This window comes from Corvus brachyrhynchos, unplaced genomic scaffold (genome assembly GCF_000691975.1).
Source record: "Corvus brachyrhynchos isolate BGI_N302 unplaced genomic scaffold, ASM69197v1 scaffold94, whole genome shotgun sequence".
Lineage (NCBI taxonomy): Eukaryota > Metazoa > Chordata > Aves > Passeriformes > Corvidae > Corvus > Corvus brachyrhynchos.
The window spans coordinates 7704281-7721691 of NW_008238330.1; the positions used below are offsets into that span (position 1 = coordinate 7704281).

Sequence of the window (17411 nt, forward strand, 5' to 3'; positions counted from 1 at the left end):
CGTTAGTAGAAGCAAAAGTAGTAGCAAGACAGACTTGTTCTTTGTGGGGATGCTTACTGGAGAAATTGCATCTGTCATAATTTGCCACTGGAAATAGATCTCAAACCCTTCCTGTAGGATTGCTGACTAGCACAAACTTGTGTTGCATTATACTTTGCATGTTGACTTTGTGACCTGCCTGATATGCCACAGCCACTTGAGGTAAAGCAGGTCTATCTGTCTTCCGACTGGCAGTGCCCTTGTCTTGTCCTCTAACTTCATACAGTGCTGCTAAGAGATAAGAGCATTATTTCTGGTCATAGCTCTTTGGACTTGTGCAGGGAAAACACACTTATTTTTAACCATGAGTTGCTCTTCAGCAAAATGTGATTAGGTGGCCTTGTTTTTACAGGTCTATTCTAAGAGCAGGCCCTTACGTTATGGAGTTTCTAAAGCAACTTTTCACCTGGTGTGATGCCATCCTTTCACATACTTCTGGGGGATTACCTTGCTTCATGTCAACTTAGATCCTAGGCCAGCTATTGTTGAAGACAGTATTAAATTTTCCATTGCTGGAAGTGCTCAGAGAAAAGCACCTTCTCTTCAAGAATTAAATTTCTTCCTAGCATGATGTCCTCCCTTGGGAGTGACAAAATGAACCAGGTGAACCTCCGTATGAGAGCAGGCCATTAAATCTCTTCAGGAGAGAATCCTTAGAAAGGTGTCATAGAGGGAAACAATACTTTATGACAACGAATTTTATGTGTAATAAAAAGGTACAGTTCTGCATTTGCTCACAATATGGCAAATGAGTAAGTGAGGAAGATTGTGAATCATGGCAAAGAACTTTTGTCTAATCTGGGAGCCATATGCTACATGGGGCGTGAGCGCTCTGGGCAACCAGAGACATGCACAGAGGGTAAATCATAATGCTCTTGCACATGAGTAACTGGTACTACCTTTGCTCTCTCTCTAGGTCTAGTGCCCTTAAATAAGGAAAAGTCCTCCAAGACACAAGGAGAGAAATAATGTTCTTATTGAAATTCCATAGATATTTTTATTTCTTCTGATTTATTTTAAAACCACCTTGCATGCAAAACTGATGGATGTTCCCCCATACAAATAAGAGTTGAGAGCCACATATATATACGGTGCTGGGTGGTGTGTATTATAAAATCCTTGAGACCTTGATTGCCTCAGAATTACTAATCTCCTTGGTGCTGGCAAAAGTGGTATGTGACTTTTTGGAGTACTAAGCTGCAATTAGAGACCATTGCAGTTGGAGCAGGAAAGGATGCTTGAGAAAGTTCCTCATGAAAATCATGGAATAGTTAGTGTTGGAAGGGACTTTTGAAGGTCATATAGTGCAAACCCCCTTCAATGAGCAGGGGCATCTTCAACTAGATCAGGTTGCTTAGAGCCCCACCCAGCCCGGCCTTGCATGTTTCCTGGGATCGGACATCCAGCCCCTCTCTGGCAACCTGTGCCAGTGTTTCACCACCCTCATAGTAAAAAATTTCTTCCTTATATCTAGTCTAAATCTATCCACATTTAGTTTAATGCCATTACTCCTTGACCTGTCACAACAGGTCATGCTAAAAATTTGTTCTTAGCTTTCTCACACACCCCCTTTAAGCACTGACAGGCTGCAATTAGGTCTCCCCAAAGCCTTCTCTTCTCCAGACTGAACAGCCCCAATTCTCTAAGCCATTCCTTATAGAAGTGTTCCAGTCCCACAATCATTTCACAGTCATTCATGAGAAAGGATCACACACCTTATTCGGCATAAAACAAAGGAATAAATAGCAGTGATAGGCTTTCTAACTACTTCAGCACCCTCCCAGAGCATTCTCTGCTCAGCCAATTTCAGCCATCTAAAGATGGAAGCAGTAACCTACAGTACTGTATTTATCCCAAGATGTCTATTTCCAAAGGAATTAACAAATAGGAAATACATAGTTCTCTGTGTGCCTGCTTCCACACACAGGATTCATAGTAGCCACCTGGAACAGAGCCAAATGCAAACCCGGGCAAATCCAGATTTGCATCCTTCTTTCTCTGTAGTGCAGTAATGCTCAGATACCCTCTGATTTGTCTAGGGTTTTGCTGTGGTCTGTGAGTATTGTGCCATCCTTACAGTTTGGCTCTGGATCCTAATTTCCCAGCAGTTAGGATTTGGTTCAGTGGTAGCACCAGGATTTGGTTCAAGTTTCCTTTGCTAAATTGGCACAATTCCTTTTTCCTGTTACTGGGCTGTTTTACCTGTTTCATTAAGCAGAGGAAAAATTAATCATGATTTGAGAGTATATCCTATAAGAGATTTATGATTTTAAAAAAATAACAATTGTCATTTTTTATTTCTGTTATTTTTTGCTTATAGTTTCGGTTTAAGTATGTGGCTATGATTGGTTACTATACTTAATTCCAGTAAGTTTACCTTGACGGATAGAAGTCTTCATATGTCTTCATTCTACAGTTTGGGTGAACGTCCCTTCTTGAATCAGATTTAGGAAACTAATACCTGTTACAAAATTTGTTGTCTCAGAATGTTTTACAATACTGAATTGAACTTATATTTCATCAAATACTCTTGTCAACAAATTTATTTTCTAAAGTAAGAAAGTTGGTCAAGTAAGAAAATACATAAGACACAAGAGCTAAGTTATTGTTTGAAGAGGAATACAAAGAGTTTATTTACAGCATTTTATTGTATTCCCCATTTCTAGAAATCAGACATATAATGATGACCAGATGCATAGAGGAACTACAGAGATGAAGGGCAAAAGAATCATCAGATTTGAAAATGACCATGTGTAATTATCCCAACAAATTATCATTTCCCCAAAATTTTACTGTCAACATGAAATAAGTAATTAGTTCTCAAGAAACCATTTTTCTTTTTTTTTTTTAATGTTTCTTCAATCTTTAGAAAAAAAGTATTTTAAAGAGTTGAAAGATTTGTGGAAATAATTTTTGGAACTTTTCAGATTAAACAAGCCCAAAACAAAATGACAAACAGAACACCTCCATTTGATCAAAAGTAGATAATTACCTTCAGAGCATGTTCTGCATCTCTTACTATGAATTAGCACTAGTGTTGTTTATTAGAATATTGTACACAATTGGAAAAACAACAAATACTTTGACATTTATGTTTTTATAATTTTTTGTTCTATATTATAGAAAGAATCAGGTTGACTGGAAAGATATAGTGTTGACAAGTTTTACTGGGATAAAAAAAAAAGGAAAACTTGTAGTGCAAATTACATTCTTCTGCATTTTTTGCCATACTGAAATTTTAGGGAAAAAACCAAAACAAAACAGTTCTACTAAGGATCTGATGTAAAAATCTACAAGCATGTCTTCTAAGCAGGGATGTAATTCAGTGAGCTACCATGTCAGAGTAGATATTTCAGTATTTAGTGGCACCATTACAAGATGCTTCAGTGTTTAATACCTAAAATATTCGATGTGCAAAGCTGATTTTACTGTTGAACCACTGCAAACAGCTTCTGAAAATGGAAATTTGTCTAAGATGTAGCGATAAAGGACAGCAACCAGCAAATAACATTTTAAAGATGGAAGTATTTGGGAAGTATTTCCAGTGACAACCGGTCATTGAAACCAGGCTTGCTGTGAAAGACTCATTTTCTCCTTTTTTGCTACTTTCCCAGCTTTGTGTGTCGCAGTGCCAATGTTAGGTCTTCTTTCTCTTTGCTTGCAGGGTCAGCCTTTACAACATCTGATAACCTGTCTCTCAGTTCCTGGGTTTCCTCTTCAACCAGTTTCCCGGGATTTCAGCATCCACAGTCTTTGAGTGCCCTGGGTACCAGCACTGCATCCATAGCTACACCCATTCCTCATCCGATCCAAGGATCTCTGCCTCCATACAGCCGCCTGGGGATGCCTCTTACACCCTCTGCTATAGCCAGCTCCATGCAAGGCAGTGGCCCCACTTTCCCATCTTTCCACATGCCAAGGTACCACCATTATTTTCAGCAGGGTCCTTATGCAGCTATCCAAGGACTGCGTCACTCCTCCGCAGTGATGACACCGTTTGTATGAGTGATGTAAGAGAAGTGGAACACAAGATTTTAAATGTGCAAGTTTGCTATGAAAAATACAAGGGACCTTCCTGAAAGGCCTGTGGCAGGAGTGCTGAACTCGTAACAAACCAGTTAAGAAAATGCATTGTGGATATAGATTCCTCTTTTGAGGGATCACAAGAAGAGAGCATGCAGCTTGGAGCTGCTAACAGATCTATGTGTAACACAGCCAAAATGGATCCCAAAGTCCCCAGGATCTTTGGTCACGTGCAGCTTGTTCCAAAGGTGCATTATATCTAGCGGAAAGAGATTATCTTTAAGCAGCAGTGTACAAACTACTTGTCTATAGGTCTTTTTTCATATGCTAGATGAATTCTGAAAAAGGCAATACTATTACTCATCTTCATCTCTTCTTGTGACTGATGAGCATCTAAACAGAAAAATGTATTGCTATAACTTTGAGCATGTTTTAGGCTATCTCAGCATACATTTGCTGAAAATGGGACAAAGTGGAGAAGACCACTGTCCTTTTTAAGACTGGCTTATATTCACCAAAACCAGTATTCCTTAGTTGCTACTATAATCACAAAGAGAACATTATTAACAAGTCTTTCTTTCTTTGTTTGTTTCTTTCACAAAACACTTATCGGTTCCAAAAAAAGAACTGTGTTACAGGACTGTAGTAGTAATAATGTATTCTGGCCTTCAGTCTAAAAGGAAGTTTGTCCTATATCCGAGGAGGAGCAATTTAACTGTTGCTTAAGGTATAATGAAGAAAAATTCTGATTTGGAAAAATCTGTTACTTAAACTTAGAAACCCAAGATTTCAAATTTTAAAACAGTGCTTGTTTGCTGCTGTGCTTGCCACTGAAGACCTGTTTCTAGCTGCACGTGTGTGCCAAGTTAACCCAATTTCAGGCTAGATCAGTCTATAGACTCTCTGGATCAAACTATAATTAATGGACTGGTATGAGTGGCATTGGAGTATCTTTCTGCTTGTTTGGATTTTCTTGGGTTTGGTCATGGCTTTTATTATACAAGCTCCTTGGCCAGGAAAATGAGGGTTGTACTACCAGTTTCTCCATGTCCCACAAGAATGGTGGAGTTTCCTTAGGAAAATATCAATACAGAACTTCACACAATTTTTCTTTTTAAATTCATGTCTGACTTCTCTTCAGTTAGTATTTGGGGTTCTCATTCAAAGTACTGTCCTCTTTTTCTCGTATGTTGTGTCTGATACAATGGAGGAGCTATAGAGGCATAAGAAAATAATGACGTCTGCAGAGAGCTAGCATGAATCCTCTGCACTGCTGGAAACAGTACCAGTGTGATGTTGGTTTTCCGTGTGGCAAGAGCTGGGATTCCACTGTAAATAACAAGTCGACACAGAGTTTCTGTGTCAAGTTGCATCCAAGCTGTGGATGATAACACACGTACTGGCCAAAAAGAACTAGCACATATAATCTCATATATTACAGATCTCTGTAGAGCTGGAACACAAAACAGAGTTATTTCCCTCTATTCTCCTCTACTTTTGACCATTCTGTGTTGGTGTCATATGGTAAAAAGCAGAGTGCGGTACACTGAGTCACCTACTCCCATCTCTGCAAAGTGCAAGGCAAGGCACATGCATCCCACAGAAAAGGACCATCACTATGTATTTTCTAGTAGCTGAATTCGAAATCTTCTCAAGTTGGCCATTTCAATCACCTTTTCAATGAAGTTATCTGCAATATCACCCTAATTCCCCATTAATCACTGTTGGACCTGCTGATGAAAAATGACCTGGGCCAATTTGCAACTCCTGTGTTCTGTATGTAAAGAAAAAGGAACATTTATTTACAATTTCTGGGTTCAGACCTGCTACAAGGAGTTCCATAAATTAATATAACAGGCCAAGCGTTGTGGTATTTAAATGGCTCAGAATCAGACACTGAATTTGTCTTGGTATACCCAAATATTAGATTTTGCTGTAGGCTCTCAGATTCACAGGAAAAGTGCATGTTGCAAGGTTGTGTCTACTTATAACTGGTTTTGGTATAAACCCCCTATTTTTCAGGAAATTAGGTGATACTTACCCTAAAGGAATGTAATTCTTCAAGTACATATGACTCTATAGGAACAAAAATTACAGAAGAGGTTTGGAAGAAAGTTTTCTCTTCCGTTGCTTGACTTCTATTAGAGTTGTACGAAAACCCTAGGATGACATGCGCTAAAGCCTGTGGGGAGATTCAGTTTCTCTTATCTGGTTCCTTCTGCAGGTTTATTAACTTATCTGGAGTTGCAGAGGATATGGTTAGGTTCAGAATTCAAGCCAGTAGCTTTACTGCCGATACTTCCATCAGGAAAGGGTCAAGTGAGTTGGCAACTTTTACATGACTCCAGAAACAAGTTTGAAACAGGAGGGCTGATTTAGGCATGGTCATCATGTGACATAAAGGCTACTCATACATGACCTTCCTTCATGAAGCTAATTCAGAGAAATAAACTCTACAATCTTTTCAGCCCTGTCCCAGTCCCTGCTCTGAGAATACCAATATTTGGCATGCAGAAATGCCCCGATACTGTTTCAGAGAAAATTCTCCAGGCCGCTTCTGGAGAATGAAAGTGGATTTTGACAACTTCATTTACAAAAATATTAAATGAAAGAAAAGTGCTTTCCACTACAAATGAAGTGGGATTCATATCTGAGAAAACATGGCAGTAGGCTGTCTCGATATAAAAACATGATAGAGCCAACTCCTCATCCAAATTCTCTCTGATGAATTTTGTATTATATATGATGCAGAACTATCTGCAGAAAAATCCACAGCTTGATTTTTCCAGTCAGACCAAATCTCTCTCAGTGTGCTCATCCCTCCTTGTGTTGCTCTCTGATGGTTTCATTCCTTTGCAGCAGAAATTGATTGGGTTCCCCACTAATGCAGAATCACAGGCAGGTCCCAAGCAAGGGAATGAAGGCAGCTTGTCACAGCCTTCCCCAGGAATGAGATGAATAGGTAGGCCCGTTCCTCATTTCCTCTTCTTTGCCCTCCCAGACCTACCTACAAAACCAGTTGCATAGATTTGAGGTTTAAGGGATTAAGTTCACAGAGGTCACAGGACGTCCAGTGAAGAGGTCTTGCCACCTTGCAGTGTTTCTGCTCCCTGTCCCTCTCACCTTCCTGTGGGCCTGGGGAAGCATGGGAGCGATTCCAGGAATAAAATTCTGGCCCAACTGAAGTCAAATGGAAATTTATTGACTGTAACAGGGGCAGGATTTCATTCCACATTGTCATCTAAAAATGAAGTCTCACAGTAAGAACAGTGACTTCAATGACAGCAACAATATAGGAACACTACAGAAAAGATTAAAGCCCAAGTACAAATCAGCTTTTGCACTGAACTCACAACTGGCAGAAAATGAATGCAAATTTGTAATTAACTGGTTAAAGAGTGAAATCACTTTTGCTAAAAAAAAAAAGAAAAAAAAAATTAAATTATCTCTATCACTTTGACATTAACCCAGTAATTTATTTAAGGACTTGCTGTACTGCTGTCAAAATTGTATCACTTTCAGGACAGAACATCTGTTGTTGGTCGATGGGCTAGGAATGCCAAATATAATCTAGAATTTATACTCCAAATACAATTCACATTTTATATCCCATGAGAAGTGCTCTTCACCTTTATGAGCTTTTTTTCTTGGCTCATAAAAATGGAGCTGGTTTATGTTTGATTTTGTTTGGGTTTTTTTTTTTGGAGGGGGGCTGTTTGTCTCTTTTTAAGAAGAATGGAGAGAACATGCCTGAATATGCTTTTCAAAGAGAACGATAAAATTTTCCTCAGAAGTGTTACAAGTATTTTTGTGGTTTTTTTGAATTACTGTTTTATCTATAGATTGTCATCGCCCTCCAGTCTTTAATCCAACAAAAGCATCTCATATATTAACAAAACCGGTTTGGATGTATTTGTCTGAATTTTTTTTTCTTCTACTTTTGGAGCCCTGAGAATCTAAACATAAAACCCCCCATTTTTAATTTAGCTCCTTAGTTTGCAGCATTGCTTTATATGGCCTGAGGCACTGTCAAAGATACCAAATCAATGCCACTGGGTTTCAGTCATACTCTTCTGGGTATAAACTGAAAAACAAGCATAGTCTAAGTAGATAGAGTTCCTAATGGAAATCCTTCTTCATGAGTTCAAGGATGGTAAGTTGTATGGTAGCTAACAGGCTTGGCACTACAACCTTCAGAATGCAATTGCAGAATTTCTCACAGCCTATTTTATCCACGAAGGCGGGGACACTGCATGAACATGTACACATGTAGGAAGAACTTGCCATTTCCAACGTCCAGCAAACACTAACTGGCACTTGAAAAGGAACCTTTTTCAACTGAAAAGCATTTGGGCTGGCAACTTGATTATACAGTACATCCTCTTTATGCGTGTGTACTATGCAGAAACAGAAATATCAATGGAAATTACTGCAAAAACTTGGGATGATTTTCAAAAGTGTAAGTTAATACAAATTGTGGGAATTTACTCCTAGATAAGGGTAAAAGCAACAGTGAGATCAGTGTAACAGTTTTGGCTTCTTGTCCTGAGGAAGTTGTGGCCACAGTGCGTATACTCATCATCTCCAGGGGGATGACGTTCACTCACTGCAAGATTAATTTTGGTTTTAGTGAGACTTTATTCTCACTATTCTTTGCAGAGCACTTTCTGCTGCAGGAGATGCGGTTTCTTTACTAAACACCTACTTGCTGGCCAGAGGATTTATGTATTACTCTGTAATCAAATGTCCTTGCATATAATCTCTAGATTATCAAATGACAACTTCTTTTTCTTTATTTTATCTTTTTAAGAGAAAACTAAGCAATGAATTAAATAAGCTCTGAAATAACTTTTTATGATAGTTTAAGGACAAAAAATACAGTTTGCTGTATTTTACCTTTAGCACATTTAAACAATCTTTTTTTTTTTATTGTACCTTCAGAAACATGAGGAAAGGTTTGGTTTAAAAGTAAGGAAGGTAAAAAACTGGATGAAACCTCTTTAACAGAATGTACCACAGTTCTTCTGTTTGCTGTGTTGACTTTGTTGTTTATAATGCATTGCGTGAGCACATTCACCATGTACTGAAGTGTGTGTTTGTGTGTATGGGGTGGGGGTAGAGGGAAATCTTTTTATGGAAAAAAAAGTTGTGAACATAAACTATGAAGCAACATCTAATGAAAAGTTTCTTTTTAAGTGCAATATATTTATTTCTGCTAGAAATATAATATCAACATTATGTAATATTTGAAGCATTAAATGTTATTTGTAAACAGCTTAAAATTATATATATATCACAAAAACTGTACAGAAGTGCAAATGTGTGGATATGCAGTTTCTTTCATTAAAATATTGGGTGTTTTGATATATCATTCTTATTTAGCCAAATCTTTCTGCTTCTGGTTTTTTTTTTCCTCTAATCAAGTTGCTGAGGGCAGTGGAACCAGTCACAGATGTTTCCGAGAGTATACAAAATTCTTTAGGGCTGCTCATCTACAAAAGGTGGTCCAAGTCTTGGATTCATATGGAGTGATAATTGTACTGTAGTTAAATACAATTGTAGTTTGCATGGAGTTACACAATTTTTTTTTTCAAAATGCTTTGCAATCATATTCACAAAAATTACTGGGTTTGCCAGCAAAACCCAAATAAATGGCTGAAATATGGGGTTCTCAGGGTCCCCAAGACAGTAAATACAGACCTAGGAAACACAGTATAAGAAGAGAATGTAATTAGGGCTGTTAAGTCAGGAGAAGTGAAGAATGTGAAGAAGTGAGGAATAAATTCCTCTCCATAACTGCTGCAGGCTTTTTATTTAATAGGATTTTATTTCAATTGTAATAGCATACATTAAAGCAAGCGAGAGTTACCTAAGACTCTATCTAAGGTATTCAAAGAGGAAGGATAGTGAAGCACAGTACAGGATTACCCAGAGAATATAAGGAGGAATACCTATCATTCAAGGTCTTTTAGAACAGGTTGAACACGAACTAGTCAAGAATGTTGTGATTAAAGCTAATCTTGCCTTAGGATAATCAAATGATCTCTTGAGGCACTTCCAAGCTTCCTATGAGAGCCACCCCTTAAAGCAGCTTCTGACAAAATTCTCATGTTGCTCCAAAAGTTTTTGTTATGCACCTGTAGTTTATCTTGTTTTCAAATTGAGATCAGCTGCTGGGTCTTTTGCAACTAGGTCACAAGATCCCTGGTTTGCAAAGAAGCTCAGTGGGATAGAAGAGCTGTGAGGTGCCAAGCAATGGTGGCAGCAGCAGCAGCAGCAGCATTAGCATTGTCTTGGTTTGTGAATGTAAGGAGATAACAGCCTCAGGTAATTCAAATCTACCTTTAACTATGCTGAGTTGCAACTATGCATTAATGTATCTCATTAACATTTGGAATATATGAAAATTAGGATAGATCGCTGAGTTGGTAACTCTGTATGATGCCTTTTGTCTCTGTATTATATTTTTATGGCATCTTAGTAGCAAAACACCTGCATTTTCTCATGGATATTCAATGCTGTGAAAGTCTTTTGCTTAACCTGAGGCTAAGGGGGCTTTCTTGATTACAAGTAACACCAGGCGTGTGCATTGGCACTTTCCTGAACCAGAACTATTGGTTGTACACTCGTTCAAGTCATACTTATGCCAATGGTCCCATTGAAATCAGCAGGTTTGCTTGCTTGAAGTTACATCAGAGCTTAAGCATTGCAGTGGCTCTGCAACAGCAAAACTCCTTGTGCTTTGCAGAATCAAGACCTTTGGGAACAAGTTGTCTGTGCAACAAACACCTCTGTAGTTGGAGCCTTTATTTGCTATTGTCCAAAGAGAAACCAGGGGATTAAACAAAATGAAGATTCTGAACTGTCTCGCAGTAGGGTTACTTTGAAGAGACCGATGAGTAGTCATGATGGCTGTAGGCTGCCTTGTGTTTCACATTTAGAAAACTGATTTATATCCAAATTACCTATCTTGGAGATAAGCATGCAGAAAACAAATTATTTGGAGAATGCTATTTTCTAAACTTCCTGTGCAGGAGCACAATGAATGTACTGATTTAATGGTATGCTTGAAATACAGAGCAATAAACAATATTTTGAATCAAGGTCATTTCAAATACACATAAAATACTTAGATCATACACCAACAGTTCAATATATATATAAACTAAGAATAATCACTAATGATAACTATAAAAATTAAACTGCCAGTGGTCTAATGTTCAAGATCTTTATTAAAGTTAATCATTGATATCAGGGTTGGTCAGTGAAGCTCTAGGGACTTTTGCAGGCAATACAGAAGCTGGTCCTTGTTCTCCAGGGTAATAACCAGAGGGACCAAGAAAAACCTATGGGGATGCCTACCAGAAAAGTAGGACAGAGAGGTTTTTTTGAAGAGTAGGATAATAATTTCTCCCAATGCAGAGAGTGTTAGATATATCACCACTGCAGCATTTTTAGCTCTGTTAATATAAAATATAATTTGACAGGCAGACGCATCAAAATTCAGTATTTTAAGGTTTTTTAGGATGGAAAGTAGGTCTATTGCAGGAACCACATTGCCTAACTAATTTGATGAATTAAAATCAAGCAACCATTCTCTACAACTTTTGCCTCTTGATTGACTTTGAATTGTTTTTATTCCCATTGTGAAGCCTTCCAGGAATATATGCAGTAATTTTGAGTGGCTTCAGGGTTTTTTGTCCTAGAGAATCTCCGGGGTTTGAGTCATGTTTTCACAAACTCCATGAGTACCCCCTTCAAAAGTCTGTGTTCTCTTGTGTTTGGAGAAGGGTGGTTGCAGAAATGATGGTGAGCTGAATGGTTGTCCTTCGGATATGCAAGGGGCACTCAGCTAGCTCTTTGTTTAAATTACCAATAACTGTAGAATAGCTCAAAGAGTAAGACCAATTAAAAAAGGGAAAATGCTTGCAACTGACTCTGTAATTGATGATATTTGAACAAACAACCCCCCCCAAAAGGTGGAGGTGATACAGTTCCTTGAACAGCTGTGGCTTTTCTCTATTTAGACGCTTAACTTCGGTCAGCTGTTCTGAGAGAGTCATAGAAACAAAGTACATACCAAAAAATCTGTGTCTGTCACCTGTGTCACAAGTCTGTTATCTGCACTCTCAAAGGCAATGCATTCATATGGCTTTGTCACCTCAAACTAGAATGATTTTTGGGATTTTACCTGGGTCTCTGTCTTAAGGCATCTTAAATGATGTGAAAACAATTATATGGAACTGGAGAAGTTCACTATGTCTTTACTTCTAGTCTGCACTGTCTTCCAGTCAGCTTCTAGGGACAATGCATATATAGTTCTAAGTATAAATACTAAATCATTTAGGTATTTGGTGTCATCAGAAACTACCCTCTCTTTGAGTTCTCACAGAGGTGGAATAAGTTGTGATACTTAAACAGGTAGTCTGCATTTAATAGGGTCGCTGAAATTGGACTGCTTTCAATTGAGGGGTTTTCTATTCAAAATCCCACGTGATTTTCTGAGACAACAACTCTGTGGTCTTCAGTGGTCTTCACTCTGGTATAAAAGTCAAGTGTGGGAGAGAACAGTTTCTGTTTATCTTAAAGGCATGGTTGATAAATCATCACAAATCAATTATTATTTCTTCCTGTGCTCTCTCATGGATTGATCCCAAGGCAGCCAAAGGAGGAATTACTTTTTCTCTTGATGCAAATTGTTGGCTGTAAAATTTGCATTGATAATATCTGAACACCTACCAAGGGCTTTGGAGTGGCAGGCTTCAATTACCTTCCCTCTGAACATCATAGCTTTCAGACTTGAGACACCAGTCATACTACTCATCTCCCATGATATTACAAATAAGTTAGTAGTACTCAGGGGATTTATCAGCTTCAGTTTATTTGTTCTCTCCATTTTCAGTTAACATAGTCATCTCAAACAGTGCATTTCCAGAGGATTATTAGATTGTTTCAGATGGTTAAAGACTTTGGCCTTCTTCGCTCCTTCATTTTACAAAGCACTAGGAATCTTGTACATTTTTGACTGAACATATAAAAGCCAAACACTTGTGCCCCCATAATTTCCTTTACAAGGCTTTAAACACTTCTGAGTTGTTATTAAATGAATTAGTATGTGTTGTAGAGCCTATCTAGCACTTAAGACAACTTGGCATGGTTTCAGTAGTTATGGACGGACAACTACTCGTGCTTTCAGTCCCAGGAAATGTTTTCCTTCCTATATAACTGATGAGGGAAAAGACTACCAACGGCTATTATAGGCTGAGATTTCAAAGCCATTACAGAGATAGATGCACAGCTCGCAGTAATTTTAGTAAGAGTCGTGCTTCTGAGTCCTGTACAGAAAGTCTTTGCTATGGTGTTTGTTATTTTGAAAGCTTTATGGTTTTTCTCAGAGACCAGCCGAAACACTTTAACATTTGTTCCTGAATTATTTTAAAGCCTCCTTTGCTCCATGCCATAATATCATGCCTTTGTTCTCCTGTTCTTTCAACCTTGGCCAAACTGTTAGAGAACACATGGATACTTCCTTTTTATTTGCTAACTCAATAATAAGAGAACTCATGTGAGCTAAAGAGGTTAATTTACTATTTTCTGTCTTTGTGGGGTTTTGGACATGTTTGTTTGTGGATCCTCTTCTTCAGAGCTTCGTTCTTTTTTGCTTTGCAAAATAGTCCATATATTTATCTCAAAGGCAGAGTTGCCATCATTACAATATAGGCAAAACTGAATTTTGCTGTCCAAAATTCAAGGAATGGGTTCGAGCTGTCTTGATATAAAAGAAGTCAGAATGTAAAATGACATGGAGAAGCATCAGATCAGCAAGCCCTTACCGCTGCCAGGAAGTGGTGCCCCCCCCCTCTCCAGAGCAGATGCTGCCATTCTGCATGTAAAACTTCTCCAACAGCAAAAGCAAAATGTTTTCCTCTTCAGAGCTTTGATATAGGCAGCAAAGCAGGCAGGAGGTTTGGGACTGGTTTGTCCCCACCTTGCCCACAAACATATAAACACACAGAGTGTATTTGATGCTGAGGAAGTGCCTTGTCAGCTTGTGCCTAGAGCTGCTCAAGGCTGTGGATTCCCTGAGTGATCTAAGAGCCTAGAACCTAAGATCTGCAATGTACAAGTCTCTCTCACACACACAAAAACTTATGGCTTAGAATATTTTTAACACTTGTATTATTCTGGAAATGTGAATCCGCAGTGCAGCTGTGATGAGATGGACACTTTCAGCAGAATGAACACACTGGAAAATCCAGAAAGACGTAAATAGCAACTGTCCGGATGCAGCAGTAGAAATAAATTGGAAGCTGATCATAAGATCCAAGTGGGTATTTAGAGTTAGTGTAAATAGAAATACCAAATTAAGCAAATAACATGTAATTTTGAGATGAATTGCTCTATGTGCCAAGCATGAAACTTTGCACTGACTATGCACTGCAAGATAACACGAGAATAGGGCAGGCATTTTAAAACCTAAAATCACATGAGAAATTGCAAACCACAAAAAAGAATACTAAAAGTCACACGTGCAATGTGACTGTAAACAAAACTGCAGTACAGTTAAAGACAACTCTAACTTAGAAAGAAGGTTTCCATAACATGTAACCTGAAGGAAAAGCAGATCATACATCCAAATTTCAGCTATACCAGATTCTAACTGAAAAAACTTTTAAAAAGCACCAGCGTAAGCATGCCTAAATACAGGAAATACGAATGCTTATTCTAAATTTTGTGTTAGAATACACTGCTAATTCTCTGTTTACTGCTTTGGTTCTGGAGTATGTCCACATAAAATAAGTTGCACAACTGTGGCTTAAACCAGTTATCCAAACACACAAAGACAACAAATGGGACGACAATAATGGATTTCTGCTTTATCTGGGATTCATGGCAAGTGCTGAATGTGCATCCAGATGGAGAAATTATTCAGAGAAGACGAAAAAGACCCCAGAAAAGGAAACAGAGAACTGTGTATCATCTTCATTTAACTAATAAAAGCCATAAGAATTAATAAGTGCACCAATCTGTTGGAAAAAAATTGAGAAAAGAAAAAGAGGTCTGCAAAATTTCCCCCACCATTGAATATGACATAAATAATTTTAAAATTAACAATGACTTCATTTTTGTTTCTCTCCACACTTCACTGATGTTGAATTAACCAATGCCTTAAAATAGATTTCTCCATGTGAAGTCACTTTGAAAATTAGCTTTTGAATGAAATGTTTTAAGTTAGTGAGGAAATCACAAGTTTAAAAAAAAAAAGCAAGCCTTTGCAAAAATGTTACGTGATGGTCTGCACTTTTGCTAGTAAAGAGAGCAATGAGTCCTAAACATGAAAAAGTTGTGGCATAAACCTGATTCTATAGGTATTATGCATCTTTGTGATGGAAAGGACCATACCAGGGAGCTTGTTCATTTAACACAAGTGTGGTTTCAGCTGTTTTAACTGGATTTCCTTATTTATATATACAGGACCTTATAAACTAGTTCTTCTTGCTCCACCCAGACCCACATGTATCGGATATCCACACGTAGTGCTATAAGGTATAAGACTACTTTTAAATTTTAATATGGGATGGCTGCATTCCCCATAATCTAATTTTAAGACTAAAACATTTCACTTCAGCATTAGGGAAACTAACCTTTTCCTCTCCAAGGGATCCTCTGATTTTTTTTCTTTTGTAATTTTACTGTGAGTTTTGTGTTGTTTCACCTTGTGTTTTCATTAAAAGCATGGACATGAGAAACAGAATTTCATGAGAAGCCCACCTTCCATTAAAAAGAAGAAAGGTGAGAGGAAACTAAGGTGAAATAAATCTGTTTCAAAATTCAGGATAGTAATAAATAAACCACCTCATAATTCTTGTTTGAACACTCTATTTTTTCTTTCTTTTTCTTTTTAATATTTGGGGCTGGAAACAGAATAACTTTTGCTGTTATTGCTATGTCAGCAAATAAGTTTATTTCTAATATAATTTATTCCAGTTACATAACAAAAATAAACAGTAATGGCAAAGTGACTTTTCCCTGTCACTCTTTACAAAGTCCTTAGGACGCTAAAAAGATGGGCTTGTGGATGGTTTTTGGTTGGCTGATGAACTGGAAAAATAGGGGAAAATGAATTCAGAATTAAATGATAATGCAAAAATTAAATTTGGAGGAGTATAAAGGGCTGATTTAAATGAAGAACAAGAACACACATGCATTTTGGGTAAATACACAATGTCATGTTCACTGAAAGTATTTGACTGTGTCCTCAGGTTAATCACCACTCCTTGTTAACTTACTAATTTACATCAGTTTCAACTAAAATACTAAAACACTTTATTACCTATCAAGTAACTTTTTATTTTCAACTTCTGATATAGTTTCCTCTTTCTATTTCCAGCTGAAAATCATTTGGTCTGAATTAGAAACTCATTTCCGCTTCCAGGAACCAGATCTTTCTTTTGACAAATCCACTTATCACTGAATTTCTTGGCCATGTGGGGTCCTAAGACCCTCCTTCATGTGACTATCTAATCTTTACTGTATTATACACTGCCACTCCATCATAGCTTTTATTGTTAGATGCAAAAAAAACCCCACAAACAAAAAAAACCCCATCCCAAGAGAAAACTCCACCTCTTACGTAAAATTGCAATCCTGACTACTGTAAAGGCTGAGACAATACAAGTTTTCACACCTTTTTCTGTAGCTTGTATGCTGTGATAGCTTTAGGCCTTTTTGCACGTGCAAGATCAGTGCTTTGAGGGCCACATCCCCTTGCTCAGTACCCTGGGTGCCACCTGATCTCACATTGTGAAGTGCTGGTTCTGCTGAAGGATGGAGGTGCCCCAGCCCTGCCTTTTCCCACCAGCCTCGTTTCACAGGTAGAGACGTGGTTCCCTTTCGTGTGCTCTGCTTGTGGCCAACAGCTTGCACTGCTCTGTGCCACAAGCCTCCTTCTCTGACGTGCTTAGGAGTTTTGCAGCTGATGGCCACGCTGATGTTCATGTGTATGAGCACACAATTCCTGGCCCAGCCGTCCACTCACAGCGCAACCTTGCCGTGAAACCTCAAAGCTCAGGGAAATGCTTCCAGCTCAGGTGACACCATCAGGGAACTTTTCTCAGGGAGTGACTCACTGCAAAGGCCACGGCAGGGGAGGATGGAGCGGGCTGCGCTAAATGGAGGGCAGTCACCCTCATGATTTCTTGTCAGGCACCAGCGAGTTTCTCACCTGCGCCCTAACACTCAGCCTACCCTGAACATACGGAGACACAGGAACTTTTCTGTTTGTTTGTTCCTAATTGACGACTAATGGTCTCTGGGTTATACAACTGTGAGGCAGATGCCACCTGGGC

At 38.4% G+C, this 17411-nt stretch overlaps 1 protein-coding gene across 2 annotated transcripts in view; it reads left to right on the forward strand.

Moving 5' to 3' along the window:
• Positions 1-9435, forward strand: part of TBX20 (T-box 20) — a 42152-nt gene extending 32717 nt beyond the window's left edge. For both annotated transcript variants that reach the window (XM_017734458.1, XM_008633866.2), the window contains exon 8: positions 3704-9435. In XM_017734458.1, the coding sequence (XP_017589947.1) occupies positions 3704-4044 (341 nt within the window). In that variant the 3' untranslated portion in view covers positions 4045-9435. The remainder of the gene's footprint in view (positions 1-3703) is intronic.
• Positions 9436-17411: the final 7976 nt, after the last annotated feature.